This window comes from Aspergillus pseudotamarii (genome assembly GCF_009193445.1).
Source record: "Aspergillus pseudotamarii strain CBS 117625 unplaced genomic scaffold BDV38scaffold_48, whole genome shotgun sequence".
Taxonomy (NCBI): Eukaryota; Fungi; Ascomycota; class Eurotiomycetes; order Eurotiales; family Aspergillaceae; genus Aspergillus; species Aspergillus pseudotamarii.
Genome location: NW_022475062.1, coordinates 184407 through 209974, shown reverse-complemented (window position 1 = coordinate 209974; position 25568 = coordinate 184407). Strand labels below are relative to the sequence as shown.

Here is a 25568-nt window from a genome sequence, read left to right as displayed (position 1 = left end):
ATCCCCCCATCCGATTATGTGGAACACGCTGCTTAAGAAATTTAGCTTATACATACGGAGTAGATACCGCCTCGATAAAATACAGCTTCTTGCTGCACCAGGTGGATAGATCCTGGTCCCTTAGTCCCGGTAGTTATTACACACCGTACGAAGAGTTTAAAAAGTTGGTGGGTATTCCAAAGTTCTCGAAGTACGGAGTACCTAATGTGCCGATATATGGCACACCAGTAGATACTAGTTAGCTTCAACCTCTTCAATGAACCTCAGCCAATACAATCCCCCAAAAACACACTAAAACCCGCCATCCCTTTCGTGGACCAAATTTCTATGGTGGATGCCCCTGACTAGACTCGAAGGGGTCAAGGCAGCCCCCATGAAAACCACTGGGTAGCCCTAAAACTGGTGCCTGTATTACCTCCTTCAATACATACATACATACAATACCAAGTAGTGACTAGCACCGAATCCAGGACAATTGTTCAAAAACCGCTTTACTGTACTCCATAACTCAGGTCAGCCACAACCCCGATTAAAGGCAACCTAACAATAGGCTAACACGAAAAGAAAGCACCAAGATTGAGACGGAAGAATCGTAGGATATCCAGATAGAGACTCAAGATCGGAGAAGAGGGGGAGGGGGTCCATATCACCATCCTTCAAACCTTCGATTAATTAAATCAGAAAAACATAAAAATAACCAGTGACATTTTGCTGACATTCGCTCAGAGTCGACAAGTTTCCAGAAATCACATTTTAATCTATTTTGCTTCCCAAGACCAACGGAGTGGACTACTTTCTTACAAAGTTTAATGAGCAATGCAATGAAAAATTAAGAAAAGTAAGAAGTCTAGAACTCTTTCCAATTTTTTTCCTTTTCCCCGCCCATAATAAAAATGCGCGATGGGGACTTTTTATCCCCCACTCAGTTCGAAGAATCAGATCAATATTCGACTGGTGAGATCAAACTTTGGATGTGCGGTCCTGTTTTCCCCGGTCAATAACCGAAGCTCGGTGTTTCAGGTTAGGTGGTTGTGGGATACGAGAGATCAATAATTAAACCTGACTGTAAAGTTGAGAATTCATTTTATTTTTCTATTTTGATTTTGATTTTGATTTTACCCTTTCTTTGACTGCGTGAGGGCTTTTTAGTTGCCTTAATTTTTTTTTTTTTAAATTTTTTTTTTCTGTGCTGTATTTTTTGCAAGGTTTAACAATAACAAGGCTTTTGTTTGAATTCGAAAAGTTAAACTCAGAGGAAAGGGTGATGAACTATTGGGAAAATGCTCCGGAGTCGAACTCTGATACTTGGGTAATAGTGAAGAAAGATGGAATCGTCAAGGGATAGGAAGCAATAAGTTTCACCTGAATTGACGCGGGGAGACACAGACAAATGTACGGGGGGACATCAGGAGATCAATCAATATTGACCATCCATTATGATTTTTATCCCTTGAGAACTGAGACATTGCGTCCTCGATACCTGAGGCATTCATCTTGTAATGACGACATCCTTATTAATGCATCTACGATAAATAGCCTGAGGCATCGAAGTGGTGCTGCCCCTCACCAACAATAAACACCTCACGATATCATCTTGATATTGTATTGCTTGAAGATATTGTACGAAACGACAGGAAATACGAACAAAGTTCACAATGCAAGTCCTTCTCCTCGGCGGCCACGGCAAAGTTGCCCTCCATTTAACCCCACTTCTTCTCAACCGTGGCTGGAATGTTACCAGCGTGATCCGCAATCCAGAACATGAGAATGAGATTCTTGCGCGAGGCAAAGGCACAAAGGGCAAACTGAACGTCCTCATTTCCAGTCTGGACGATATCAAGAGTGACGAAGACGCAAAGAAGGTCATCGATACTGTGTCTCCAGATTATGTAGTATGGTCAGCCGGTATGCGAAAGATATTCAAACCTACCCCGCTTAGTGTGCTCCCAATGTCATCGATAAATTATGCTGTAGTGTATCACTTACCAGTTCCGAGGCTAATGTGCAAACAAAAGGCGCCGGCGGTAAAGGTGGCCCCGAACGGACGTTTGCCATTGACGAACGCGCCGCCAAACACTTCATCTCCGCCTCGTTTGCTTCACCCCGTGTGACCAAGTTCCTCCTCGTCTCCTGGCTTGGTAGTCGGCGGATCCGGCCTAGCTGGATGTCTGATGAGGGCTGGGGGGCTATTCAGAACGTATTCTACAATGTTCTTCCTGCGTATGCGAAGGCTAAGCTGGAGGCGGACGAGTACCTGACTGCGTTCGCCGCTCGGCGTAAGCAGAGCCAGTCCTCGCCCTTCCAGGCCATTTGTCTGCGCCCAGGTACTCTGACTGATGAGCCGGCCACCGGAAAGGTGCAGCTTGGTAAGACAGAGGGGCGAGGCAATGTGACCAGGGAGGATGTGGCGATTGTGGCGGATCGGCTGCTTGCTCGTTCTGATACAAACGGTTGGTATGATTTGATCAACGGTGGTGAGCCGATTGATGACGCCGTGGAACGGGTGGTTAGGGAGAAGGTGGATGTCGTTGAGGGGGAGGACGTGGATGCAATGGTGAAGCGGTTTTTCCCGTGAAAGAGGCATGCACAGTGCTACCTAATAGATGACAATATCCACCCATACCATCATTGACAATATACACAAGACAAGATAGCCTACTTTCTTCATCGGAGCTTCAGCTCATACCCAGCTAGCCTAATAATTTCTTGGTCGCTAACTATATACGAGGTATGCAAGAAATGGTATATACATCATGACCACTCGTACCACAACTGGATCTATCCTGATTACAGCTTGGCCACGGGTGCCCGTGCCTCCTCCTTGGCTTGCTTCTTGAGAACCCTGCGCAGAATCTTTCCGCTCACGCTCTTGGGGATTGCGTCCACAAACCGTACTCCGCCACGTAGTCGCTTGTGGTACGCGACCTTGCCATCCAGCCATTTGATAATATTAGCTGCCTCTTGTTGTGCGCTGGCGCCCGAGGCGTTGCTCTTCGCACTCCGCACAACAAAGGCGAGCGGTACCTCAGTGCCGTGAGCCTCACTTTCAATACCGATAACGGCGACATCGTCGATCGCCTCGTGGTCCACAAGAATGCCTTCCAACTCTGCTGGAGCCACCTGAAAGCCCTTGTACTTAATGAGCTCCTTGACACGGTCCGTGATGTAGAAATTTCCGTTCTTGTCTTGATAGCCTACGTCTCCGGTGCGAAACCATCCGTCGGTAAGACATTCGGCGGTTGCGGCTGGGTTGTTGTGGTACCCTTGGAAGATGTTGGGGCCCTTCATGTACAGCTCGCCTACCTCGCCTGCTGCTACCTCGCGCGGCTCCGATTCATCCTCAGGCATGGTCATGTATTTGGCCTCCATGTTCGGCAACAGTTTGCCGACAGCTCCGATGCTTGTGCGCCATTCCTCCCATGGTTGGGTGTGAGTGGTAGGGCTGGTCTCGCTGAGACCGTAGCCTTGTTTGATACCACATTTGATCCGTGCATACACGGCTTCCACAAGCTCGTGCGTGAGCGGGGCGGCACCCGAGTTCATCATGCGGAGACTGGAGAGGTCATACTTATCGACTATGGGGTGTTTGCTCAACAACAAAACAACCGGGGGCACGACGTAGCTAAACGTAATGCGGTAGTTTTGCACATGAGCACACCATTTTTCAATATCGAATCTCTCCATCACCACAAGCTTGTAACCTTGGTATAATGTCTGGTGCACGAGACAGGTCAAGCCTAGTAACTCGGTTAGTATTCGAAGATATATATATATATCCAGTCAGCGGCTGAACCTACCATAAATATGGAAGAATGGCAGAAACGCTAGTACCCGGTCTCCTTTTCCGTCAGCGCCACCATTCCAAGTCAAATGACCAGCCTCTCCAGCAGCCAACTGAAGAGAGTTGGCGACGATATTCCTATGGGAAAGCATGACACCCTTAGGCACACCAGTGGTACCCGAAGAATAAACCAGGAATGACAGGTCCTTTTCCGGATTGATCTTGGTTTTCCGATATCTGGTTGCCCCCGAAATGTTTCGGATTGACGTAAAATGTTTGACCTTGGCTTCTGGGTCGCGCTGGTCTCCAATGAGGATGATGCGGTCCTCGGGGATGTTGGCTTTCTTGGCGGCCTCTCTTACTACCGATAGCTGGGGAACCTGCGTAATCACAGCTTTCGCTCCCGAGTTCTTCAGCTGGAATGCTAGCTCTTCGGTCGTATAGGCTGGGTTTGCCGGGGATACGACGCCCCCAGCCCAATGAGCTCCCCACATCACCACCGGAGTGTCAATGCTGTTGGGAGTGAACAACGCCAAAACATCCCCTTTGCGCCAGTCATAAACGGCCTTCAATCCGTGACCAAATGCAAGTGCTGCATCTTTCAGGGTTTTGTAGGTGTAGAAGCGTTGTGTGTCGGCATCCTGGTAAATGACTGGCAAGACACGTTAGCTGCCGAATTCAGGATAAAATGAGGCGCTGGCCGAAGAGACGGCCAAGAATGGCCAAAGATGGGCGGTCATACTGTTGTCATCTGGAAAGGTCCTATCCTTGCGTTCGAATAGAAATGTCCAAAGGTCGACATTGGGAATGTCAACCGGCGGATACTGTGAGGAGACCGGCATAGTAACGGTGCGGGGAAATCTGGGGTTAGGTGCTGGGGGGAAATGAGGAGAATGGCTTGTAGCCTTGCACAAAGCTAGGGACTTGGCGAGAAAGGCGAATGAGCTGGAAAGAGGAGGTATATGGAAAGAAGGAAGGGAAGTTCATAGAGCGGTACTAGTAGACAAATAATAAAGAAGCAAGGAGTGAATAATCCGTCCCAACAAGTGGACATGTCTCGTACTCGGCCCTCGGCTTGGACATTGATAAGCAATAACCGTCCGCATACCTTCGGATGTAGATCCGACTGAACTTTAACGCCGTTTTAGGACCATTGGTTACATCGAGTAAACAGGAGCACGATCCGCCTAAAGTACAGTGCGTTTAGTCCAGCGAGTGATCATATCATACTAGTAGTACCGCTGAAGTATTAGTAGAACAATTGACTCTACTTCCTACTAGTACCTCTTACATATATATAGCTCACGTACAGAGTACAACTGCTAAAGCCGCAGAGATGACGTAACATCTGGAAATGGTATCATAACGGACAGCGCGAGAACCTTGGGACGCATCCAGCATGCAAAAATTAGACCGAACTCCTTGGGAGCAAGCAAGCTTCCAGATAATATTGACATTAACGTTCAATTAATAATATTCAAAAGAAAAAATTATATGCTTCTAGCGTAAGAGCAAAAAAGGAAACCGTCCAGGATGAGGATCGAACTCATAACCTCCTGATTAACAGTCAGACGCGCTAACCAATTGCGCCACCCAGACGATCTTATAATTTGCGTTTTTTTATTTAATATATCAAGCAAAGACTTTATACTAGCTTCAAGCGCCATAATCCAACAATGAACTAGCCTAATAGAGCAGATTTATCGCTACTAGGTAAGGATACTAGGTACAAGAACCAATGTGCTGAAACACGGTAAGGCCCGTTTGTAGACTAGCATAGGAAGAGACCTAAAGGGAAGCCCCGAGCTGTGTTATATTAATGTGCCAGAGATAAAACGTTGTATAGCCGAGAGTTGAACCGAGCATCCACGAGCTCAAGATGCTGTTTCATGAGAATACGGCGAACCCGACTATTCACGCCACATTCAATCCGAGTTCCATCCCATTGCGTGTAGATGACTTGTTTATGTCCCTCTGTTTTATCCAACGTTTGCGGAGATCATTGCAAGGTTACCTACTCCATTTCCTCTGTAGGTCATGATCCTACCTTGTCGATGGACAACTTGATTTGTAGGATCACTCACAAAAAGTCAGTTATATAACACTTAATCTCTCACTTCCCCAAGAATTCGTCTGGGTGGCGCAATTGGTTAGCGCGTCTGACTGTTAATCAGGAGGTTATGAGTTCGATCCTCATCCTGGACGGTTAACTTTTTAGTTCTGTAACTAATTTTTCTTTTTGCCTCACGCAGTACTTCACTCTAGGTCCTTCCTGCTACTCGTTGATCAGACATTGTCAATATACATGCCGTAGATATGAGTTTGTAGTAAATTCTGCTGGTGCAGCAAGATAGACTGAAATATTGATAGTGAAATGATGGTTCTTCCCGAGTAACATTGGATAGCTGCGCCGTTCATGTAGGTGGACTGAGCGACGTATAGTAGCCCCGAGGAGAACTAAATAAGTTAATAAGTTGTTTCCATGGACTGGACATCTTCTTGCACACGCTTGGAACAACAGTCAATGCTGCTCTTCTCGAATAGAGATCTACTTACATTATAAGTATACCTCCGGGATATATGTATTCTACTAGTCTGTAACAACATGTAGATGATCTTCTGCGTATTCTCTAGGATTCTAACCCCTTGCGTATTTAATTCCAGAATCGGGACGGGAAATTTTTGATTCTACATAGATCTAATACCCAAGAATGATTAGAAAAGATAGGAGTTAGACGTAAAATGTAGGTTTTTGAAATGAACCAGAGTAAATCGGTATAAAGGTATCTCCAATTCATTTGTAATCTGTAGAAAAACAAACAGTAGCGAGTTTTTATTCGCCTGAATCATTAGTTTACAAGCTATAAGAATGTTGCTCTCCTTCATATCCTGTAGCTCACCATATATAGTGATATTTGGATAATACTCATTTACCCGTTTCGCTCGACGTGTTATCAGTGGTATGGACTCGTTTGCATCCCCGGATTTCCTGTCCTATCCAGTTGGATAGTATAGTCTGGTTGGTCTTCAGGAAGATTGGAAACTATCACCATCACACCGGCATCGAAAAATCGACCAACAATCGAGAACATTATCAGCCTCTTCCTTGATGGAATTAGTTCAGCTGGCTGAACTTTTTCGCATATAGCATCCATACTGGCCTGCCTGTGTTTGTAGGAGAATATATGGGAAGCGGTCATAAAGTCTGAGTGAAACTAGTCCTGAAGAAATGGGCTTCAAACAAGTCCATCTTCATTGACGCTGTATGGATCATGTAGGCAATATTTGTCTTGCTGTCCACCTCCGTTCTTGCCGATATCATGTCGCTTGACTTGCCCAGAGAGACTTTCACTAAAATATAATCGATACTATCACAGCAGATACCATGCCATTAACAGATAGAACATCAACTGAGAATGCCCTTTTCCGCTAGTGATGGGACCTAATTTAATAAGACCTTAACAGCGAACTCTGCATCTTCGTCAGGTAATGTGGGAGCAGCTAAACGGCCGCATTCGTCTCCTCCTTCGAAGGAATTGGTGAATCCGAGATTCCCAATATTATTATACTCAAGCTGGCGAGATGCTTTCTTGCCTCTGTGAATATCTTCTATTCCCATGTACACTGTTGCGGTTTCCCTGCAAGTATTCTTGATTGCATTTAGGGTTTAGATCTTTAAACAATTATCTGTACTTAGCTAGAACTTTTCGGATAGATTCTTCCTGGGGATCAAATGTAGGGTAGATCTTCAAGTTGAAAAGGACTTTTACAGTGAAACCAGCCTCGCTGGCTTGTCGGGCGACCTTGACCATTGTGCCCCTGTTTCTGATCAGTTAGTACATCGTGGGATCAGAATCCCAGACGTTGCCGGTGTTGTAACGATCTGCCTTTCGGTTGGGCCTCCAAATATGCACGGTGACAGAAAAATAGAAACGAAAGAGAGGAAAGGGTGGACAGGGGCGAATAAGTATCTCAAAGAGCTGCCGCCCTAGAATAGTGAATAAGTATTTGGGCTGAATGCTAAAGTCCCGCGTAACTCAGAGGGATACTATAAAAATGGATCGGCGTAAGCTTTCTTTATACGGGTTGGTAACTTATATCAAAGGCACTGATATACGGCGGAGGCGGAGGGGTTAATGATATAACAGACTGGGTAGACAGCGATTTACCAAGTAAAACACTTACCCCGCGGGTCTATAGTCAATGTGAAGCCTTTTTCACAGTTTAATATTCTAGTGGCTTGCATAATAGACTCCTTGTCTCCCTGACTTCACGCTTTTGACATAGCCGTGTGAATCTATGATAGTTCTGTGTTTTAAGGTGTATGCAAGCAGATCTACTAGGTAATCCACAGTCAGGCGCTATTTTCCTTCTCTAATTGTATGTGTATCCATTGAGAATATCCACAAGAGCGCTCATCATATACACATGCTTCCGCCCATCCGAACATATAACCATACATGGATATTCCTATTATCGCCAATTACAGACACAGCGAGTAGATTGGCCTGGTGGTATAATTAGCCGAGATGTAGAGTAGTTTCACCGCCATCGTTCACAGAATATGCTGGTGTAGCAACTTTGTTTATAGCAATCCTTATCCGCACCCTTTCTCCTACGGCAATCGTCAGATACTACGCCGCCGAGACCTCTCTTGACGTATCACAACATATCAAACTTCTAGTAACTCGGTTTAGCTTGCGACCGGGAGATATCATGAGTGGAGATTTGGAAGCGCTACGCACTTCCGCGAAGAATGCTCTATTCAGAAAATATAGGAAACTTAACCTATATTGTAGCTTCTGTTAGGCATCGTTTCCCATATGGCGACATAATGAAGTAGCAGACTTGTTCCATGTCAGAGTCGCTCATGTATTCCTAGTTGAAAACTTTGCGTCGGGGAAGGAACGAAAGACGTGCGCAGCACCGAGGGGAAGTTCTCTGAGAGCCAGATATAGACCCAAACAGACTATACAAGTATGGTAAGTATATGCTGTAGTTGGAGAAAAAAAAAAAGAAAAACGAAGAAGGTGCTTACTTCGAGAACCCCCGCGAAAGAGCATAAAAGCATGTGTCATCTCTTTCGTTGTTGAGGCCCAACGCCAGGGGTCGAACCTTTCGTGCAAATCGTCAGTACCAAAGCAACGGTAATTTCCCGAGGTCTCAAACTCGCACGGGCTCTGGGGATACACACCTTTCGGGATGAGGAAATATATGAGGAACTCGATGGAGACTATAAGCCTGCGTAGGTACCGTCACACCACTCGGAATCCAGTATCCACAGAGATTCGCCCCAGGAGCTGGGGGATTCGAGGCCTGCTGGACGGATTTGTAGCATATAAATGCAGGGTATCCCGTACGACATTGTTCAAGAATGGTAGTTTCTTGAGGTCATCGTCACCGAAACTTTCCGGAAGTGTGTTTAACTCTAGTAGCAATCCACTTTTGACCTTTGCATCTCGGCAAACCTCCCACACGAGGTATGTTAGTGTAATGGCTGTATTGTCATTACCACCAACTATATACTCCTGTGCTTCACTTCCATGGTCTATGTCCGATAGTTGATCCGAGCCCACATGGAATAACTTGGTAAAGAGGGTAGGCTTTGGATTGGTGGCGTCCTGGGTGACTGACGTTTTATAAGCCAGGAGTGGTTGATCCGCATACTCTGCGATCCGTTGACCGGCTTTCATTGCATTCCAAAGAAAAAAAAATGCAAGGGTAATATGCCTGAGAGTTGAAGTAACATGGGAAAGGCCGATCCGATCATACCCAAGCGAGGAAGGGCCTCTAAATCGGCTGCTAGCTGATTCTTCTACACAAGAGTTAGCTTTAGGACTGGATGATTTATGTCAACACCAGGCTTAGAGGGAACAAGCAAAATAGGGCAAAGGAAAAGGAGAAGAAGAAGGGAGAACATAGAAATCATACCTAATCACGTTCAAGCAACTGAAATGTATGACCCAAAGTTAACTGCCCAATAAGATCCGTAGACATAAAATACCACCACTTGAATATGTCTATCGACCCCGTTGACTTCGTCTCGTGTCGTATGATCGAGAATCCAAGCAAAAGATCAAAGAGTGCCAAAACTGACAACGGTGAGCGTGGGCAGATAGACAGTATGACTGAGGATACTGCGTTACTTGCCACTCCTCCCGCGCAACTCAACAGATCTACAACGTCTGGGAAAGTCCATGGTGTCTCAGCTGGATACTTCTATCGAATTATCCTGGGACAGCCGAGAGTCATTGTTGCGCTGTTGAGCTATATGACACATTCCTCCCTAGTTGCTTGCTATAACACTACTCTTCCTACCCATGTAAGACAAATATTTGGGTAGGGAAGTTTAGCTACTGGTCTTTTGTTTGTCGGTCTCCAAGCCCCAGCGATTGTTTTTAGTCCCATCTGTGGCTGGCTACGAGACAGAGTGTGTACCCGCGTGCCAACATCCGTAGACTTCATACTCCTAGCCCCGCTGCTCTGGCTCCTCGGGGTTACCGATCAAGTGCACCATCATTGGGTTAGCTCCAAAGATCAAGCCAGTCTACTATATGTCGTGTCGATTATCACCATAGGATGCGTCTAGAATTTGCTGACAAGTGTTGGTACGATTGAGATTACTTGTAAGAGACAAAAACATTCCGTCGCTCTACCCTGTTGCCTCATGATGTATAATATGCTAATCAAGTGCGCCACACAAACAGGCACGGTTGATGAGTTGGAATCGAAGCATCCAGGAATATTTGGTCCCAATGGTGGATACTCGCACGCTTACTCACTGTCCAATATAAGCTTCACAATGGGTTTACTTGTTGGACCCCTTTTGTCGGGGTCTTTAACAGACGCGTTTGGATATTATTACATGAACTCGGCATTGGGTGGGTGTAAGTCAAATTCCACGCTGATGTTGTAGACCCCTGGTATGCTGACTTTTCTTGTAGCAGGTATTTGCGTGGTTCTGTCACTTCTGACGATTGCTTTCTTGAGGTGAAGATCAATCCCACGGAGTTCTAGGAGCAACAATGTAGATGAAACACTAACTGCCTAATGCGCATGGCTTGCTCGGATGTGCTATTACTGAGCTCCATGCCGCTGTGGTAGAGTTTCGGGTGTGGACATGCATTGCCGTGATAAGGCCTTGAGCTTGATTTTCTTTTCTCTAGGTTGGATTGATACAGAGAACAAAATAACCATAGTACTATGTATGTGTAATCTGTTTCTTTCTTTCTTTTTTCTTTTTTACTGGGAGTCAGGTATGCTGTATAGTGTTTGAATTGAATCATCATTTAATCTGTAACACATTTCATATAAACCCGAGTTTCTTTTATTTCCTTCCATTTCTGTAAGAGCATAGAGTGAAGCTTCCCGGCAACAGTACAGAATCAAACCAACTTTCACAAGTAGAGAACTCAAATTTTGCTATAGGCTAATAAGACTGTATAAAAGAATCATATTATATATAAATGTCTGGGTGGCGCAATTGGTTAGCGCGTCTGACTGTTAATCAGGAGGTTATGAGTTCGATCCTCATCCTGGACGTTTGTTTTTGCTTTTTAATCTTGTCAATTCCTTCACTAGCATTTTTATTCCGCGCATAGGTGCTACTACTGCCTACTGTATTCCTACTTTGCGATTGTGCAACTTGGATGTAGGCTCAGTGTACGTGTCGCTACTACGAAGGAGGGTTGGTCGTCGCGGAGGAGACCAGATGTATGGAAACCTGGCTAAACATGACCCGACAATGGTACGGCTAAAGGAATAGTAAGCCGTTCGTTCCACTAAAATTAGGCAGCAGCAATTGAATCGGATGTTGGTTCAATCGAGGCTGGGGAGCAGCAAGTCGCTTTGAGAGCGACCGATACCCTTCTCAACCATGCCCTAACGATCTCTTGAGTGCTCTTTAGTGGACTTGAGAAAATAATCGAGTCTAGAGGATACCGGGACAACCACTGGGCAAGGCTCGTTACAGAGGGAAAGAGACCAACAAGTATATACTGCGTCTGATGGCTATGGAGGAGTGGAACCCGGCCCCTATCATTGTGGCACATATGGGCCATGAGATATGCACGATGAGGTTGGTTCTACGGAGTACTGCTTGAATTGTCTCAACTGTGATTCAGGGCAAATTTCCTTGGTTTCCTTATTCGGCGACATGTGCCAATGGAGATAATAGGTAGTGGGAGAATATGGAACGCTGGAAATGAATTGGTCTGGAAGGTGAATTCCGTTTCTCTCTCTATTTCTCCTCTAGGTTCGAAACCCTCTATTCAGTTCTTCATATTTCTCGATCCTTTCCTACTTTTTTTTGGTTGTATATTCTGTTCTATAGAGTAAATTATTGACGGAGGCAACCAACATTACACTCAAAACAGCATACACCCCCCTCCAAGTATGGGCTAACTATAGTAGATTCTTCTGTCAACTGGGAAGGGAAATAGCCATCTGAAGAAAATAAACTTGCGAATTCATACAAGCTCCCAAATGTAGAATATTTCTTACGTAGATCAGGCATACCGACTAATCTAGGGTAAATCGCTAACGCCAATCAAAAGTGTTTGTATACTCGGAAACTCTCTGCATAAGCGTCTTCCTGGCATATCTAGCTCTATGCCTACCAGGTTTCCTGTTCGAGGAACCAAGTACGTGACTATTATAGTATAGGCCTTGGAAGCACCAGAGTCCGAAATCCATTTCCTAATAATGTGTCCAGAGCAGATTCGATACTAAATGTTTCACACCTGTGGCACTGTACTTCGACAGCATGCCAGAAGCACCCATAACCCATCACTGCTCTACTAATTAGAGAAGAGTTATAGATATACTGTTTATTGAGGCACCGAGGTTATACACGTGAGCAAATTTCCACCCAATCTTATCAAACCCTGGCTTTTCACGTTAATGTTTCTCTTCAACTAGCCTCCTACATGGATGTGGACGCTATAGGATGTCGAGCTTCTTTCAAGTAACTACTGGTGTATGTACAGGTTCTCAATACCGCAATGATCTGAAATAGCTTGAGAGACCCATCTAGCTGGCTCGCTTTTTAAACCTTGACTTATAAATCAATGTGATCAACAATATTTTAGCCCTCTGGAAGGCTTCAACTCAGCAAGCTATGTGCTGCAGGGCACCTTCCCCACACAGCGCACGAAACTCGATTTTCAAAAGCAGAACCACGGTGCTGTGGGTATTGTTTTTCTCTTATTGTAATAATTGTGATCAAATGAGAACCCTAGAACTAGGTTGTGGTCATCTCACAAAGGGATAGCTTTCTGCTTTACTTTCACCCAACAGCCGGGCTTCTACGAAACGCATGCACGCGCATTATTTTACTTGGATAATAATACCCTGACAGCAAAAAACTATTTATTACCAAGCAAAAAAGAAAGACGTCCCAGGTGAGGCTTGAACTCACAACCTCCTGATTAACAGTCAGACGCGCTAACCAGTTGCGCCACCGAGACGACCGATGGGCTCTTGGCCTAGAGTCTTCCATCTTATCCCGAAGAGAGTATTGAAGCTTCAGCTTAACAAAAAAAAGAAGAGACGTCCAGGATGAGGATCGAACTCATAACCTCCTGATTAACAGTCAGACGCGCTAACCAATTGCGCCACCCAGACGACTGATGGACACCCTGCTGTCATCCTCGTAATCTATGGAAGCAACTATGTGAGTAGATCAGTCTGCCGGACCGGCTATAAATCACTCAGCGGGAAGCTAATCTTGCAACTTGGAGGCTCTGCTTTTTTCTTTCTTTATTGATACTCGAATTTGTTGAACAGGGTGTCCCAGGTTGTGATAACTTCAGTACGCATTTAGTTTAAGGTCTTGTGATTGTCTTGTGATACATACCGCGATGAGTACATGAAATAGACCTCACAATAGCCCTAATACGAGGCCGCTGCAAGACATGACCAGGAACTTGTTCTAACCTTGTCAACAATGGATGTACCTTTGGTTCAATGCAGACAATAAATCTTTTCAACAGTGTGCTTGTATAGTTAAGAGTGCCCTCCCTCTTTCTGAACCGAATCCCTACTTGATGAGACAAACTGTAGTCCTATCTTGTAAAACTGAATATTTGTCTCCTATTTAGTTGTGACTTTCTACAATATTCAACACCTGTTATACTGTACACATTTATCAAGTTCTCTAAACCGAGGACTTGTTTAACTAACTATCTACAAGCGGTACGGCGAGCGAACAACATTCTGCTATGGATGGTCATGTTAGGTGAATGAAGTAGATAGCTGCTCTAGGTTCCTGAAATGTGTGTTGAAAGTACGGCCACCCCTCCGGCCCTCGCTGGCTACCCTGCTTGCCCAGAGATGTCCCTCTTGCTAAGCATTTAAATCATTCACTGTTTCGTTTGTAGGCCGCTGGGCTTTTAATTACTGGACGCCGTCTGCTGCACTCACGGTCCTGCCATTATTTTTTTCCCCGCTTCAGCGTGATACTCTCTACTCGCTATTTCATAGTACCGAATCCATTTTTGCACTCAACATCAAATCGTCGTTTGCCTCAATGCCCAGGTCCATGATTGCAGGGCCCCTAGTGGATCAAGGATATAGGTACCAAGACAGAGCAGTTTCGCCTTACTTTCTAGTATTTCCGGACCATATGGACTCAGGTCCGTACAAGGCTTTGCCCCAAGAAGAAGACACCCTTCCAGATAGCGGGATGACCCCTGTCGGCCCCACCACTACCACACCTTCCTAATGGCTTGAAGCTGCAAAGAATAGACGGGAAACAACAAAAACAAAAAGCTAACCGTCCAGGATGAGGATCGAACTCATAACCTCCTGATTAACAGTCAGACGCGCTAACCAATTGCGCCACCCAGACAAGTTGTTGCTTTTCGGAAAAAACTTTTACATCATAATCCAGAACAAGTAGAAGCGATGTTCTAACTTAGCAAAGTCTCAATTTAACGAATAGGAACATAAGCATTGACTGTCTTCATTTTATATTACCTTGTTCCTACGTATGTTGAAGCTGCTTATAACCAAGAATTCGCAAAACTGTTAACTTCCTTATATGTGATGCATATGTCCTACTGCCATTGTCATGATATCTGCTCGTTTATTACTGAGCAATTTTAGACATGCTTTACTTTCTCAATCTGTTACCGAGCCTTCACGCCGGGCGTTGGTCTCACATGAAGCTGGACATATTGTGTGCATCCAACTTAGATGGTTGACCCCTCGCTTACTGACCAATCACGCAGAGATTTAGAATGTAAAAGTATATAAACGCTACTGCCCCTCAGGCATTCGGCCAATTTGAAACCATACAGAGAAGTATAGCATGGTCCCTGCACAAGGATGACTCGCGCTAGTAAAGGAGATGCTATTTATTTTTATTTTATTTATTTTTTTTTTTTGCAGCGTTATCGACCATACTTGGTGACTTGTTACCTGTTCAAGGGTTCGAAACGGGAATTGGACGTGACTTCTTTTTTACCCCCACTTCTATACTTGGGGTTTGGTAGGCTGCTTGGAAACCCCTGTTATAGAAGCTGCTTGACTTAAGATAGCTACTGCCTCTACCTGAGCATTGCGGCGTCGCACCCTCTTTAGCTTTAATTTGGAGGTGTTTTGCTTCCTCGACGCTTCTGGGGCGGTGGGACTCTTTTGCCTTGTCACCATGACTGAACATATCGCCAATACCCCGGCTACTAATAGTATCTAGGCAAACAGTGTTACATGTAGTTATACATTCAATATACAATCATCTATACAGATCTATTGAATCTCACTATACATATATTGCTGTGTAATCACATCAGGCTTGTTCGTCCTCCAATCTCTTGACTACTCTCGCCGTTAGGCATCTCGCCATTCCGGCCAACCACGAACTCGCGGTATATCGCCTGGAGTCGCCGTCGCTCTGCTGCACTGAGGGAGCTACGTGTTGTGTTGAGTGATCGCTCCATATGCTCCCATCTGATAATGATCTCTTGACGAGGCTCTTCCTGAGTGGTCTCGTTTGCGGCAGGAGTCGCGGCGTTGGTTGCGCCTTGCGCAATCTGCCGTTGGCGCCGCCGGGCACTCTTGATTGCGTCAAGCTTGGCCGCAACAGCTGCAGGTGGAGGCATAGACACTGCTCCGTTGGCCTGCTCCGATGTGGAATAAAGAAATTGGATGAAGGACTTGGTGCTGGTACTCGTCGACTGCTTGGCATTATTTTTCGCTGCTGGTTTATCAGCGTTGTGATCCCCGAGAGCATCATGGACGGCTTCCAGATGGGCATTATAGACGACGGCCTGAAGATCAGCTCCAGAGAAGCCCTCTGTTCTCGCAGCGACTTCGTCTAGGCGAGCCCTAACTTCGTCGCTCATCGCTAACTTTGAGCTGACAGCACTGATGATATCAGCACGGTCTGAGTGGTTCGGCATATCACAGAGTAAAGACTTGTCTAGACGACCCGGACGCAGCAGTGCAGGATCAATCAAATCCGGTCGAGAAGTAGCGGCGAGAACGTAGACCCCAGAAAGCCCTTCCGCACCATCCATCTGTGTGAGCAGTTGGTTGACCACGCGATCGGTGACACCCGTGGAATCATGGCCACGCTTGGGTGCTATACTGTCGAATTCATCAAAGAACAAGACACAGGGCCTAGCAGCTTGAGCTCTTTCAAACAGGTCTCGTACGCTTTTCTCACTCGCACCGATATATTTGTTCAGGATCTCAGGACCCTTGACGCTTATGAAATTGAGGCCACACTCGCCTGCCACCGCACTAGCTAGTAGTGTTTTCCCGCAACCAGGGAAGCCATAAAGTAACAAACCAGACCGCAGACGCAGGGGACACTGTGCAAAGATTGGAGCGTACTTGGTAGGGTATTGGAGTGTCTCTAAGAGCATCTGTCGAGTCTCGTGCAAGCCACCAATACCGGCAAAAGTGGTTGTAGATGACGTGAGAGTAACATTACGAAGGGAGGCTGGCGTGAAGCCTTTGATAGCGCTTTCAAAATCGTCAGCGCCGAGGGTGATCGTCTTTGATGTTCCAGATAGCTCTTGGACAGAGCGAATTAGAGCCTCATTTCTCGCTCGGGAGACGAGTAGAACCAAGTCACCAGGCATATATCCATCCGTTTTACCAGCCAGTTCAAGAAAATCTATATCACGGCTCAAGACAAAACCGTCTGCTCCAGCAGAGCTCGGGCGGCTATCTGGATTTGAGGGATCTAACCAAGAGCCCTGGGTAGATGCACTAGCTTCTCGTGCATGGCCGTTCATAGTGATACTGGCACCCTTATCCTGACTTGTTAGCTGCTCCAGCACCTTCCGTCGGCCTTCTTTATCCGGAGCCCTCATGTGAATGATTTCACGGGCAACATGACCTCCGATTATAACGTTGTTCAACGACTCCTTGGACTGTGCGGTCGCCAATAGCACCACTGAAGAATTCATGGAGCAGTATTCTCGCACCATAGAGCAAATCACCTCACTGTTCTGACGGCTGCGGCCATTATCTCCTCCAACCTGTAGCTCCGTTTCCACCGGACACAGCTTATCGAGATCATCTAGGATCACGACTGACTGCCCACCTAGGCGAGAGCACCAGGAAGCGGACATAAAAAGGCGGCTCAGAGTCTCTTTAATATTAGAGATTCGAGTCTCATCAGTGACGAGCTTGCGACAAGAAAAGTACTTCACATTGAAGAGGTGATCTTTTCGAAGTCGATGTGCTAGGAGATGGCTAAGTTCTGTCTTTCCAGAACCAAGCCCGCCGGTCAACAATATTGACGACGACTTAGTTAGGTTATCAAGAGACTGTGCGATGATCTTATCAATGCCCACCATCTCTGGCACAACGGATGATATTGTATCTTCCGTGGGCATAACGGACGAGCCCTGATCTAAAGATCGGGGAATTTCAGACTGTACTTCAAGTGATAACTTCTGCTCTGATCCTTGCACCCACCCGAATGTTGGCTCTGACGCGGCCTTTAGGGGAGGGTCAAATCGAATAATGGCACCATCAAATGCTGACACCGTTGTCTGAGTATCAGCCTTCGGGAGAACCATTCCATCTGTCAGAGGTCCCGACAGCAACCCCTTCTCTGAACCAGGGCTACCATAGATTACCTTTATACGCTCGGCTAGCGCATCCTTTGCAGCCGCGGTGTCAGCACCGAATTTTAACCCATCCTTCTTCTTTGATGCGTCAGCCATGAAGGGATAGACCTTGATTGACCTGACAGCTGACTTTTGCAATGGTGGAGGGGCTGCTTCGACGCGGACAATGCCACCTACCATGCCCTCAGCACCTAGAGCGGAGCACAGTAGCGTAGACATAGCCAAGTGCTCACTGTGCGGAGCATCTACCCACGGAAGCAATTTAGCAACGAGTTTTGTGGTGGGCGCACCAGCCTCGTTTGACTTTTGTTCTGCTTGATTCAATTGCTGTTGAGGGTCAAGCGGAGGTTTCAGGCCGGAAGGTTGGACGATGGTGATGCAGGCCCAGCTGGCTCCACGAAGTTCGTTTGACGCAAGAATATCGGGCTCTACCCAAACGCGGAAGCCCTTGTTGATATCATCTTCCGACTCTCCATCAAAGTACTGCTCAGGCCATTGTCGATCAATACCTCTGAAATAAAGACATCCTCTGCTTGTCGAGTCTGATTTACTCTTTGTCCGCACGGCGCTTCCGCTACTCCTCCCCCCGACACTTCTCCGGCTGCTCCCAGTAACACTCCTACTATCACCTCGGGATCCTCTTGTATTCTTGGGACGCACTTTCGGAGCAACAATAACCTCCGCATCGGGTGCTATCTTAGCGAATGGGGAGGTGTCCGATGGCGCCGGCGTAAGAGACGTGATGACAATATTGGCAGTGGATGTCGGGGAAAGATGCAGCGCAAGAGGATGCATATGGTCTGGTTGACCCGTGCTGTATGTTGGGTTTGGGAGAGCCCGAATCTGAGAAAGAAGATTAAGCTCTAGAAAAGTTGCGTGCAACTCAATGACTATAGCCGGGATGAGTCAGTAAATGCAAGCTCAGTATTGTCCAAGGTGAACACCATACTTTCCCAGTCCTCAGGAGTTAGAGGCTCTATATTGATGGTATGCGCTACCGGAGGGTCCAAGTGAATGAATATTCCGACCTAGCACCGTATTAGAATACCTAGACATATAGCGTAGTATTTGATGTGCGTAGCGTACTCTTTGTCCTTCGGTAAGACCCAAGACTCTCCCAAATGTGGTATCTAATTCGACAGTAGAGATATCCTGTTCTCTAGAGGAGGGACCGCTATTGATGCCATCCTTTCCAACAACTGGCGCAAGCTTCCGCTTGCTTGGCATCCCCGTCCACCCCAGATAGCATGATCGTTGTGTCGAATTGCCGCTGGCCTTTCCGGATGTAGGTCGGTATTGCAGCTCGACAATCACATTTTGTGCAGCCTAATAAAGAATTAGATTTTTTTTCGAAGCCAATTGACATCCACAATAGATGACGAGCTAGCTTACAGTGTTGGCATTGACGAGAAGTGCAACCAGCGATGGCGGCAGGTTTACTAGACAGTTCTTCAAAGGCACGAGGGCAACCTCGGCTGTGGTAGAGGGTTTCTTGGGCGCCATTCTCTGGCGCTGTGAGGGTATATTCGTTCTCTTTAAAAGCAGCGGAGAGCTCTTGGAGAAGAGAGAAGACCGCAGCTCATTATGTCCCCGGACATCGACTCCGCAATCAAGCGCCCGCCATGCGCCGTTCGCCGAGCCGGCCGGCCCATAGATCTCGGACCGAGGCTTAATCCGCTCCGATACACGTGCATATATCACTAGTTCTTTTTTGGTCTAGTGCAATATAAGGAATGGAAACGCGTTGGTTTCGTGTCGCGACGTGTTTTTGCGCCTCAGGTTGCTGGGCCTAAGGTTGCTGGGGCTCTGAATTTGATCCACTACCAACTTCTCCGAGAAATCACCAAAAGTCCGCCCGCCGCTCCCTTCTGCGCCCCCCCGATCGATGCGAGTCTAGTACTGCCGCCATTCGCATCACTTGCCAGTTAATTTGTCAACTAAACTGGCTCATCCCATTGTCGCATCATGGCTTTGCTTCAGTACCACGCTCCTGTTGACTATGCGGCGCAATTGGACGCCTTTAAGGATTTCCTCACGCACTTCAAAACATTCGAATCAGCTTCTGCATCCGCGGCAACTGAGGCTATTGAGGACTTGCACATTGATGGAGACCGCACCAGCGATGAATATGACTTTATGGATGATGCGGAAGATGAGAATGGAGCTCAGAGAGAAGGATCCGGCCGTAGGCGCCGCGAACCAAAACTGAAGTATATGCAGATGCTCCAAGATGTGGCAGATCGCGAGCGCACAAATATCCTGATCGAGCTTGATGATCTAGCTACAGTGAGTACTCGACCATTCTGTTACTCGACACAGTGACTGACTTTATGGCAGTTCGAGAAATCACTCCCGGAGGACACAGACCTTAAGCTTGTTGAATCCGTGCAGAAGAACACAAGGCGCTATGTTGATGTTCTTTCACAAGCTGCCGATGCTGTCATGCCCAAGGAAACTAGGGAGATCACGTATGTGGTGAAACCGAATGCTTAGGCGAACCCAAGGCTGATCGAATACAGATTCAAGGATGATGTACTTGATGTTATCATGTCCCAGCGTGAAAAGCGGAACGAGGCCATGACCATGGCCATGGAAGCCGACATGGACACAGCGGCAGCGCCCTCGATCTTCCCCCCTGAATTAACCCGCCGATACACCCTGAACTTCAAGCCAATTACTCCTTCCGGATCGAGCAGTGAACGCGAATCCAAAGCCCTTGCGGTTCGAAATGTACGAGCAGAGCATCTTGGTGGCTTGATCACTGTCCGGGGTATCACTACTCGTGTTTCAGATGTCAAGCCAGCCGTCCAAATCAATGCCTACACTTGTGATCGCTGTGGATCTGAGGTCTTCCAACCAATCACTACGAAATCATATCTTCCTATGACAGAATGCATGTCAGATGAGTGTAAACAGAACAATTCTAAGGGACAGCTGTTCTTGTCTACTCGTGCTTCGAAGTTCGTTCCTTTCCAAGAAGTGAAGATTCAGGAGATGGCAGATCAGGTTCCCGTTGGTCATATTCCACGTACCATGACTGTTCACTGCCATGGCAGCCTGACACGGCAACTGAACCCTGGTGATGTGGTTGATATTGCAGGAATCTTCCTTCCCACCCCGTACACGGGATTCAGAGCCATTCGTGCTGGATTGCTGACCGACACCTACATGGAGGCTCAGCATATTACGCAACATAAGAAGTCCTACAACGAACTCGCAATGGACAGCCGGACTCTTCGCAAGATCGAACAACACCAGAAGTCTGGGAACATGTATGAGTACCTGGCTCGCTCGATTGCCCCTGAGATCTACGGCCACCTTGACGTGAAAAAAGCCTTGCTTCTTTTGCTCATTGGAGGTGTCACGAAAGAGATGGGTGACGGCATGCACATTCGTGGTGATATCAACATTTGCTTGATGGGTGATCCTGGTGTTGCCAAGTCTCAGTTGCTGAAGTATATTGCTAAGGTTGCACCTCGAGGCGTGTACACTACTGGCCGAGGAAGCAGCGGCGTCGGTCTCACGGCTGCTGTGATGAGAGATCCTGTGACTGATGAGATGGTATTGGAGGGAGGTGCATTGGTCCTGGCGGATAATGGCATTTGTTGCATTGATGAGTTTGATAAGATGGATGACTCTGACAGAACTGCCATCCACGAAGTAATGGAGCAACAGACGATTTCAATCTCCAAGGCAGGAATCACAACCACTCTCAATGCCCGCACGTCTATCTTGGCGGCTGCCAACCCGCTCTACGGGCGGTATAACCCACGTGTTTCTCCGGTCGAGAATATCAACCTTCCTGCCGCTTTGCTTTCACGTTTCGATGTCATGTTTCTTATTCTCGACACTCCTTCGCGCGATGCTGATGAAGAACTGGCACATCACGTCACTTACGTCCATATGCATAATAAGCACCCAGAAAATGAAGATGCGGGTGTCATGTTTACCCCTAGTGAGGTTCGCCAATACATTGCGAAGGCACGTACCTACCGGCCCGTCGTTCCTGCATCCGTTTCGGACTACATGGTTGGTGCATATGTAAGAATGAGGAAGCAGCAGAAGGTCGACGAGAGCGAGAAGAAGCAGTTCTCTCATGTTACTCCACGTACTTTACTGGGCGTTGTTCGTCTTTCTCAGGCCCTCGCTCGCCTTCGCTTTAGCGAGGAGGTTATTCCGGAAGACGTGGATGAGGCACTACGTCTTGTTGAGGTCAGCAAGGCATCTCTGTCTAACGATGGCCAGGGAACTGCGGATCAGACTCCCAGCAGCAAGATTTACCACCTCATTCGTTCCATGTGGGAGAGCGGTGCGGCAGCCGTGGGCGAAGATGGCGAGCTCAATATGCGGAGGATCAGAGAACGTGTGCTTGCCAAGGGCTTCACTGAAGATCAACTCACGATGACCATCGACGAGTATGACCAGCTAGGAGTAAGTATTTCTAATAAAACCCCAAAATATTTGGTTTTGACAGTGCTAACATGATATTCTCTCAGATCTGGCAAATTAATGGCAACGGCACACGTCTGATGTTCGTTGGTGATGATGCGGGAATGGATATGTAAAGAAGGGTGTTTCACCATAGTTCTCATCGAAAAAGAATCTCTAATGTTTACTTGCCATGAGTTAATCGGGGCTAATCACGTCTTACCATTTTTGCCTATTGTTCCGAATTGATGATTCTTCCAGAGGCTAGATTTGGCACGGGTGTTATGGTGCATAGTGTTTCTCAATGGAGTCCGGGAACAATATATACCTCATTATGATTTCCAATAGAACCAGTGGAAACAGAATCACTATCTCGATTAGAGCTCAGGTTCAGGAACGGCAAGCTGAAGCTATAGCGCTAAAGCTCAACAAAGGAATGTAGATCAACCCTGACAACAGCCATCCATATCAAATTACCAATCATGTACGACTTCATCACCCTCAACCACCCCATTATCTACCTGCATAGTTACCGGTTCCCACCAACCATAATCAATTCAAGAGTCTCTTAAACCTCGCATCTATTCTGAATCGGCACTTCAGCACACAGATTCGGGCCCGCTCCGTACGGGTTATCGCAGAGCGTATTACACTCAGTTGACTCCGGAGTAAACACCAGGAACTGGTAATTGGGCACGTTCAAGCGGAACTGTTTGGTGATATCATTGTTGTCCTTCGACGCCTTGTAACCCGCGCGACAGGCACAATGGAACCGGGTGCCCGTGTTGATGCACGAGGTCGTGATATCGCAGTTGTTTTGGCCCGACAGAGGGTTGCAGGTGCCGCAGACAGGCCTGGTGGGATTGGCGAGGACAAGAGAGGAGGTCGCTAACAGGAGGGTGGTGAGAATGGAGAGGGTTTGCATAGTGGTGGTCAGGTATGCGTTATCAAGGTAGAACTAAGACGAGTATAGAGTGTAGTTTGAGAAGTGGACTTTGGTTATGAGCTTTCACTGAAGATTGAGTGCTTTGCTTGCTTGCCTGATGCTCTGTTTGTGCTTGAGTTTGCTGGTTCCCATTGCTTCTTATATATCTTTTGTTTCTTCTATTTTGGGACTATACCACGGGGGCGGATGGCCCGGTATGAGGAGGTTGGAACCCAGCCGCAGTTAGTTAGGCCTCCAAGTACTACCTTGGAAAAGGATGAAGGCGATGACACTATCTTCCAATACATGTCTCTCAACGCAGAGCCTTTTCCTCTAGAGAGTGTCAGGCTCGGTAATTGAGTTTGGGAGCCACAAACTGGCGGCTTTGGATACGAGCTCTGGAACATGGGACAAAGGAACCAGTGCCATGGTGTCGAGCTAAACGATCGTGGCATTCACCCGGGGCGATAATGCGGGGGAGAGACTCTTGACTGTGAATCTAGACTTTGTAACTACCAAGCTTTGACTCGGTATTTCTTTGCCGGATACATGTTCCGACATGGTCGTTCTCTAAAAGTGTGGATGACGCAGGTGGCAGGGATATTGATTTGATATGTCACGCTTGAGTTGTTATCACTCTAGAATCCTTTTTTGCAAGATTTTCTTGTTTGTACCGTGGTTGGATAGTTGAAGAAGGCTGCCATTTCCGCACGGGATGTTCGCTTCGCTAGAGATGTTCGTTGCTGCCACTCTCGTATATCGGCGAGGGCCATCCTGGAACATGGCGAATGGTGGCGAGTTCATAACGAGGTATCTGAGTCAATGACTCCTGCTTTTGTATGTACATGGTTGAATATGTCGGTGATTTGGCTCTCCATGCTCTGCTCACCTGACTGACTCTTATCTTCATTGGTTGTCGTTGATGAAAGTACTATTTATAGCTCTAGACGTGAGTATTCTTGCGTGAAGGCTGCCAAACTAAGGCGAGAGGCTAAATTACGATACTCTAAACTCTAACTCATGGGTTATGAAGTGCAACCAAGATGTATGGCTAACGTAATTCATCTATTGCGAGACATGAAGAAAGTCTACAGACGCATCTTCGACTGATCCGGTTCACCGATCAACTCCAGAAAACTCTCATGAACCTCATCAGTGAGGTCACTGGCTTGCATACTCCTGCCTTTCGCCTCAAAGGCGCGGCGAGAACATTCTCTTGTAATCCCGCTGCCTGCCCAGGCAGCAAGCAGCAAGGTTGTTGCCGGGGACATTCTCTTGTCCGCTGACTCAAGCTCGGCCTGTATCTCCTGCTTACCCTGCGCCTCTCTTTGGTTATCCTTCTCACCGGAGTCCCAAAGTCCGTTGTGATAAGCCGCTCGCCACGCCAGCAGCGTGCCCAGCGACCCCGTGAGCGTGTCTCCCTGGCCTCCACTGCGCTTCAATCCGCCGACGACTTCGTTGACGATGCTCGTTACACCGTTTGAGATCACATCGTGAGGTCCCTTCTGGATTATCGTCACGCCACCAAGAGCTTGCGACAATTTCTCACAGGCTTCGGTTTCTCGGCTCGTTTTGTCACCGCTATCTGACTCGATCTGCGTCATGCTAGGAACCTCGATATTCAACGCCTTGGCCAAACGGCTGAACTCGTTAACATTAGGCGTCAAGATACAGTCCTTGTATCCTTTAACAATATCCGGTTGCTCCGTGACAAGTAGCAGTCCGTCGGCATCTAAGACAAACGGTATTGAGCGGGACCGCGCCTCCTTCAAGACTTCCGTGACCACTTTCAGCGTAACCCCATCACGACCCAATCCCGGTCCCACTACCAGAGCATGAAGGCGAGATAACATTGCCACGATGGGACTAGCAAGATTAGGCGCGTCGATCGAATTGGGGTCCTTTACAGACTCGCTACTTGGTAATATAGGATGAACCATCAGGTTCGGAGAATAAGACTTGATGACCTGCATGGGTTGGTGAGTTAAAACATTCAACGCATAAAAAATTCAAGATGACACAGCATAAGCTTACAGTAGCCGCAGACCGCTCACAGATAACATGACTCTGCTCTTTGTCAGGAACCATCGCATGAACAGTGAGATAGATTTAAGACGTCCTACCATATCGCAGCCTACAAAGCTTAGTCAACGTTACCACCCCTCATGACCGTTGTTCAGTCACATACCTAGTCGAGCCGAAGCCATGGAAGAGAAATATGGAGCTCCTGTGTAACTTGACCTCGGTCAATACGACTTGTACGTACTCACGTTGAAGGAGTGGGCATACTCTAGTGATCCTCCAATAACGGCAACACGTCCATGCTGCCCTGTGACTATTATTAATA

At 47.0% G+C, this 25568-nt stretch overlaps 8 protein-coding genes and 6 non-coding genes across 14 annotated transcripts; 4 read left to right on the top strand and 10 right to left on the bottom strand.

Moving 5' to 3' along the window:
• Positions 1-1655: 1655 nt before the first annotated feature.
• On the top strand, positions 1656-2575 carry BDV38DRAFT_273190 (uncharacterized protein; the record flags this gene model as incomplete). Its single annotated transcript, XM_032057636.1, has 2 exons — positions 1656-1905; positions 2016-2575. 2 exons carry the CDS (start codon positions 1656-1658, stop codon positions 2573-2575), a joined length of 810 nt encoding a protein of 269 aa, XP_031911049.1.
• A 74-nt stretch (positions 2576-2649) lies between these two features.
• On the bottom strand, positions 2650-4767 carry BDV38DRAFT_294956 (acyl--CoA ligase). Its single transcript, XM_032062617.1, has 3 exons — positions 4524-4767; positions 3798-4433; positions 2650-3737 (listed from the first exon to the last, which is right to left on the bottom strand). Exons 1-3 carry the CDS (start codon positions 4621-4623, stop codon positions 2788-2790), a joined length of 1686 nt encoding a protein of 561 aa, XP_031911048.1. The 5' UTR covers positions 4624-4767; the 3' UTR covers positions 2650-2787.
• Positions 4768-5306: 539 nt separating this feature from the next.
• On the bottom strand, positions 5307-5380 carry BDV38DRAFT_t175. Its single transcript has one exon. It is a non-coding gene; the product is annotated as a tRNA-Asn (tRNA).
• A 532-nt stretch (positions 5381-5912) lies between these two features.
• On the top strand, positions 5913-5986 carry BDV38DRAFT_t177. The gene has a single exon. It is a non-coding gene; the product is annotated as a tRNA-Asn (tRNA).
• Positions 5987-8988: 3002 nt separating this feature from the next.
• Positions 8989-9696, bottom strand: BDV38DRAFT_253580 (uncharacterized protein). The gene has a single exon (XM_032055251.1). It carries the CDS (start codon positions 9472-9474, stop codon positions 9037-9039), a length of 438 nt encoding a protein of 145 aa, XP_031911047.1. The 5' UTR covers positions 9475-9696; the 3' UTR covers positions 8989-9036.
• Positions 9697-11249: 1553 nt separating this feature from the next.
• BDV38DRAFT_t178 lies at positions 11250-11323 on the top strand. Its single transcript has one exon. It is a non-coding gene; the product is annotated as a tRNA-Asn (tRNA).
• A 1851-nt stretch (positions 11324-13174) lies between these two features.
• BDV38DRAFT_t174 lies at positions 13175-13248 on the bottom strand. The gene has a single exon. It is a non-coding gene; the product is annotated as a tRNA-Asn (tRNA).
• Positions 13249-13331: 83 nt separating this feature from the next.
• On the bottom strand, positions 13332-13405 carry BDV38DRAFT_t173. Its single transcript has one exon. It is a non-coding gene; the product is annotated as a tRNA-Asn (tRNA).
• Positions 13406-14556: 1151 nt separating this feature from the next.
• On the bottom strand, positions 14557-14630 carry BDV38DRAFT_t172. Its single transcript has one exon. It is a non-coding gene; the product is annotated as a tRNA-Asn (tRNA).
• A 925-nt stretch (positions 14631-15555) lies between these two features.
• Positions 15556-19421, bottom strand: pex1 (AAA family ATPase peroxin 1). Its single transcript, XM_032055250.1, has 4 exons — positions 19261-19421; positions 18955-19194; positions 18818-18896; positions 15556-18758 (listed from the first exon to the last, which is right to left on the bottom strand). Exons 1-4 carry the CDS (start codon positions 19369-19371, stop codon positions 15565-15567), a joined length of 3624 nt encoding a protein of 1207 aa, XP_031911046.1. The 5' UTR covers positions 19372-19421; the 3' UTR covers positions 15556-15564.
• A 275-nt stretch (positions 19422-19696) lies between these two features.
• On the top strand, positions 19697-22649 carry BDV38DRAFT_146183 (DNA replication licensing factor MCM7). Its single transcript, XM_032051534.1, has 4 exons — positions 19697-20154; positions 20206-20336; positions 20388-22299; positions 22365-22649. The coding sequence occupies exons 1-4, from the start codon at positions 19834-19836 to the stop codon at positions 22431-22433; spliced, it is 2433 nt and encodes an 810-aa protein (XP_031911045.1). The 5' UTR covers positions 19697-19833; the 3' UTR covers positions 22434-22649.
• BDV38DRAFT_146161 (putative adhesin) lies at positions 22609-23310 on the bottom strand. Its single transcript, XM_032051533.1, has one exon. It carries the CDS (start codon positions 23219-23221, stop codon positions 22865-22867), a length of 357 nt encoding a protein of 118 aa, XP_031911044.1. The 5' UTR covers positions 23222-23310; the 3' UTR covers positions 22609-22864.
• BDV38DRAFT_146160 (uncharacterized protein) lies at positions 23311-23812 on the bottom strand. The gene has a single exon (XM_032051532.1). It carries the CDS (start codon positions 23674-23676, stop codon positions 23401-23403), a length of 276 nt encoding a protein of 91 aa, XP_031911043.1. The 5' UTR covers positions 23677-23812; the 3' UTR covers positions 23311-23400.
• A 276-nt stretch (positions 23813-24088) lies between these two features.
• BDV38DRAFT_253568 (ATP-dependent (S)-NAD(P)H-hydrate dehydratase) lies at positions 24089-25550 on the bottom strand. The gene is made up of 6 exons (XM_032055249.1): positions 25511-25550; positions 25410-25456; positions 25345-25355; positions 25256-25288; positions 24255-25188; positions 24089-24170 (listed from the first exon to the last, which is right to left on the bottom strand). The coding sequence occupies exons 2-5, from the start codon at positions 25426-25428 to the stop codon at positions 24310-24312; spliced, it is 942 nt and encodes a 313-aa protein (XP_031911042.1). The 5' UTR covers positions 25429-25456; positions 25511-25550; the 3' UTR covers positions 24089-24170; positions 24255-24309.
• Between the last annotated feature and the right edge of the window lie 18 nt (positions 25551-25568).

Coding starts and splice junctions, on each gene's coding strand:
- BDV38DRAFT_294956 (XM_032062617.1), bottom strand. CDS start 4,623: ATGCCGGTCTCCTCACAGTATCCGCCGGTTGACATTCCCAATGTCGAC. Junction 4,434..4,523: donor GACCTTTCCAGATGACAACA/GTATGACCGCCC, acceptor GTGTCTTGCCAG/TCATTTACCAGGATGCCGAC. Junction 3,738..3,797: donor GCCATTCTTCCATATTTATG/GTAGGTTCAGCC, acceptor CCGAGTTACTAG/GCTTGACCTGTCTCGTGCAC.
- BDV38DRAFT_253580 (XM_032055251.1), bottom strand. CDS start 9,474: ATGAAAGCCGGTCAACGGATCGCAGAGTATGCGGATCAACCACTCCTG.
- pex1 (XM_032055250.1), bottom strand. CDS start 19,371: ATGGCGCCCAAGAAACCCTCTACCACAGCCGAGGTTGCCCTCGTGCCT. Junction 18,897..18,954: donor GTCTTACCGAAGGACAAAGA/GTACGCTACGCA, acceptor ATACGGTGCTAG/GTCGGAATATTCATTCACTT. Junction 18,759..18,817: donor AACTCCTGAGGACTGGGAAA/GTATGGTGTTCA, acceptor TCCCGGCTATAG/TCATTGAGTTGCACGCAACT.
- BDV38DRAFT_146183 (XM_032051534.1), top strand. CDS start 19,834: ATGGCTTTGCTTCAGTACCACGCTCCTGTTGACTATGCGGCGCAATTG. Junction 20,155..20,205: donor AGCTTGATGATCTAGCTACA/GTGAGTACTCGA, acceptor ACTTTATGGCAG/TTCGAGAAATCACTCCCGGA. Junction 20,337..20,387: donor AAGGAAACTAGGGAGATCAC/GTATGTGGTGAA, acceptor GATCGAATACAG/ATTCAAGGATGATGTACTTG.
- BDV38DRAFT_146161 (XM_032051533.1), bottom strand. CDS start 23,221: ATGCAAACCCTCTCCATTCTCACCACCCTCCTGTTAGCGACCTCCTCT.
- BDV38DRAFT_146160 (XM_032051532.1), bottom strand. CDS start 23,676: ATGCCACGATCGTTTAGCTCGACACCATGGCACTGGTTCCTTTGTCCC.
- BDV38DRAFT_253568 (XM_032055249.1), bottom strand. Junction 25,189..25,255: donor GTGAGCGGTCTGCGGCTACT/GTAAGCTTATGC, acceptor CAACCCATGCAG/GTCATCAAGTCTTATTCTCC.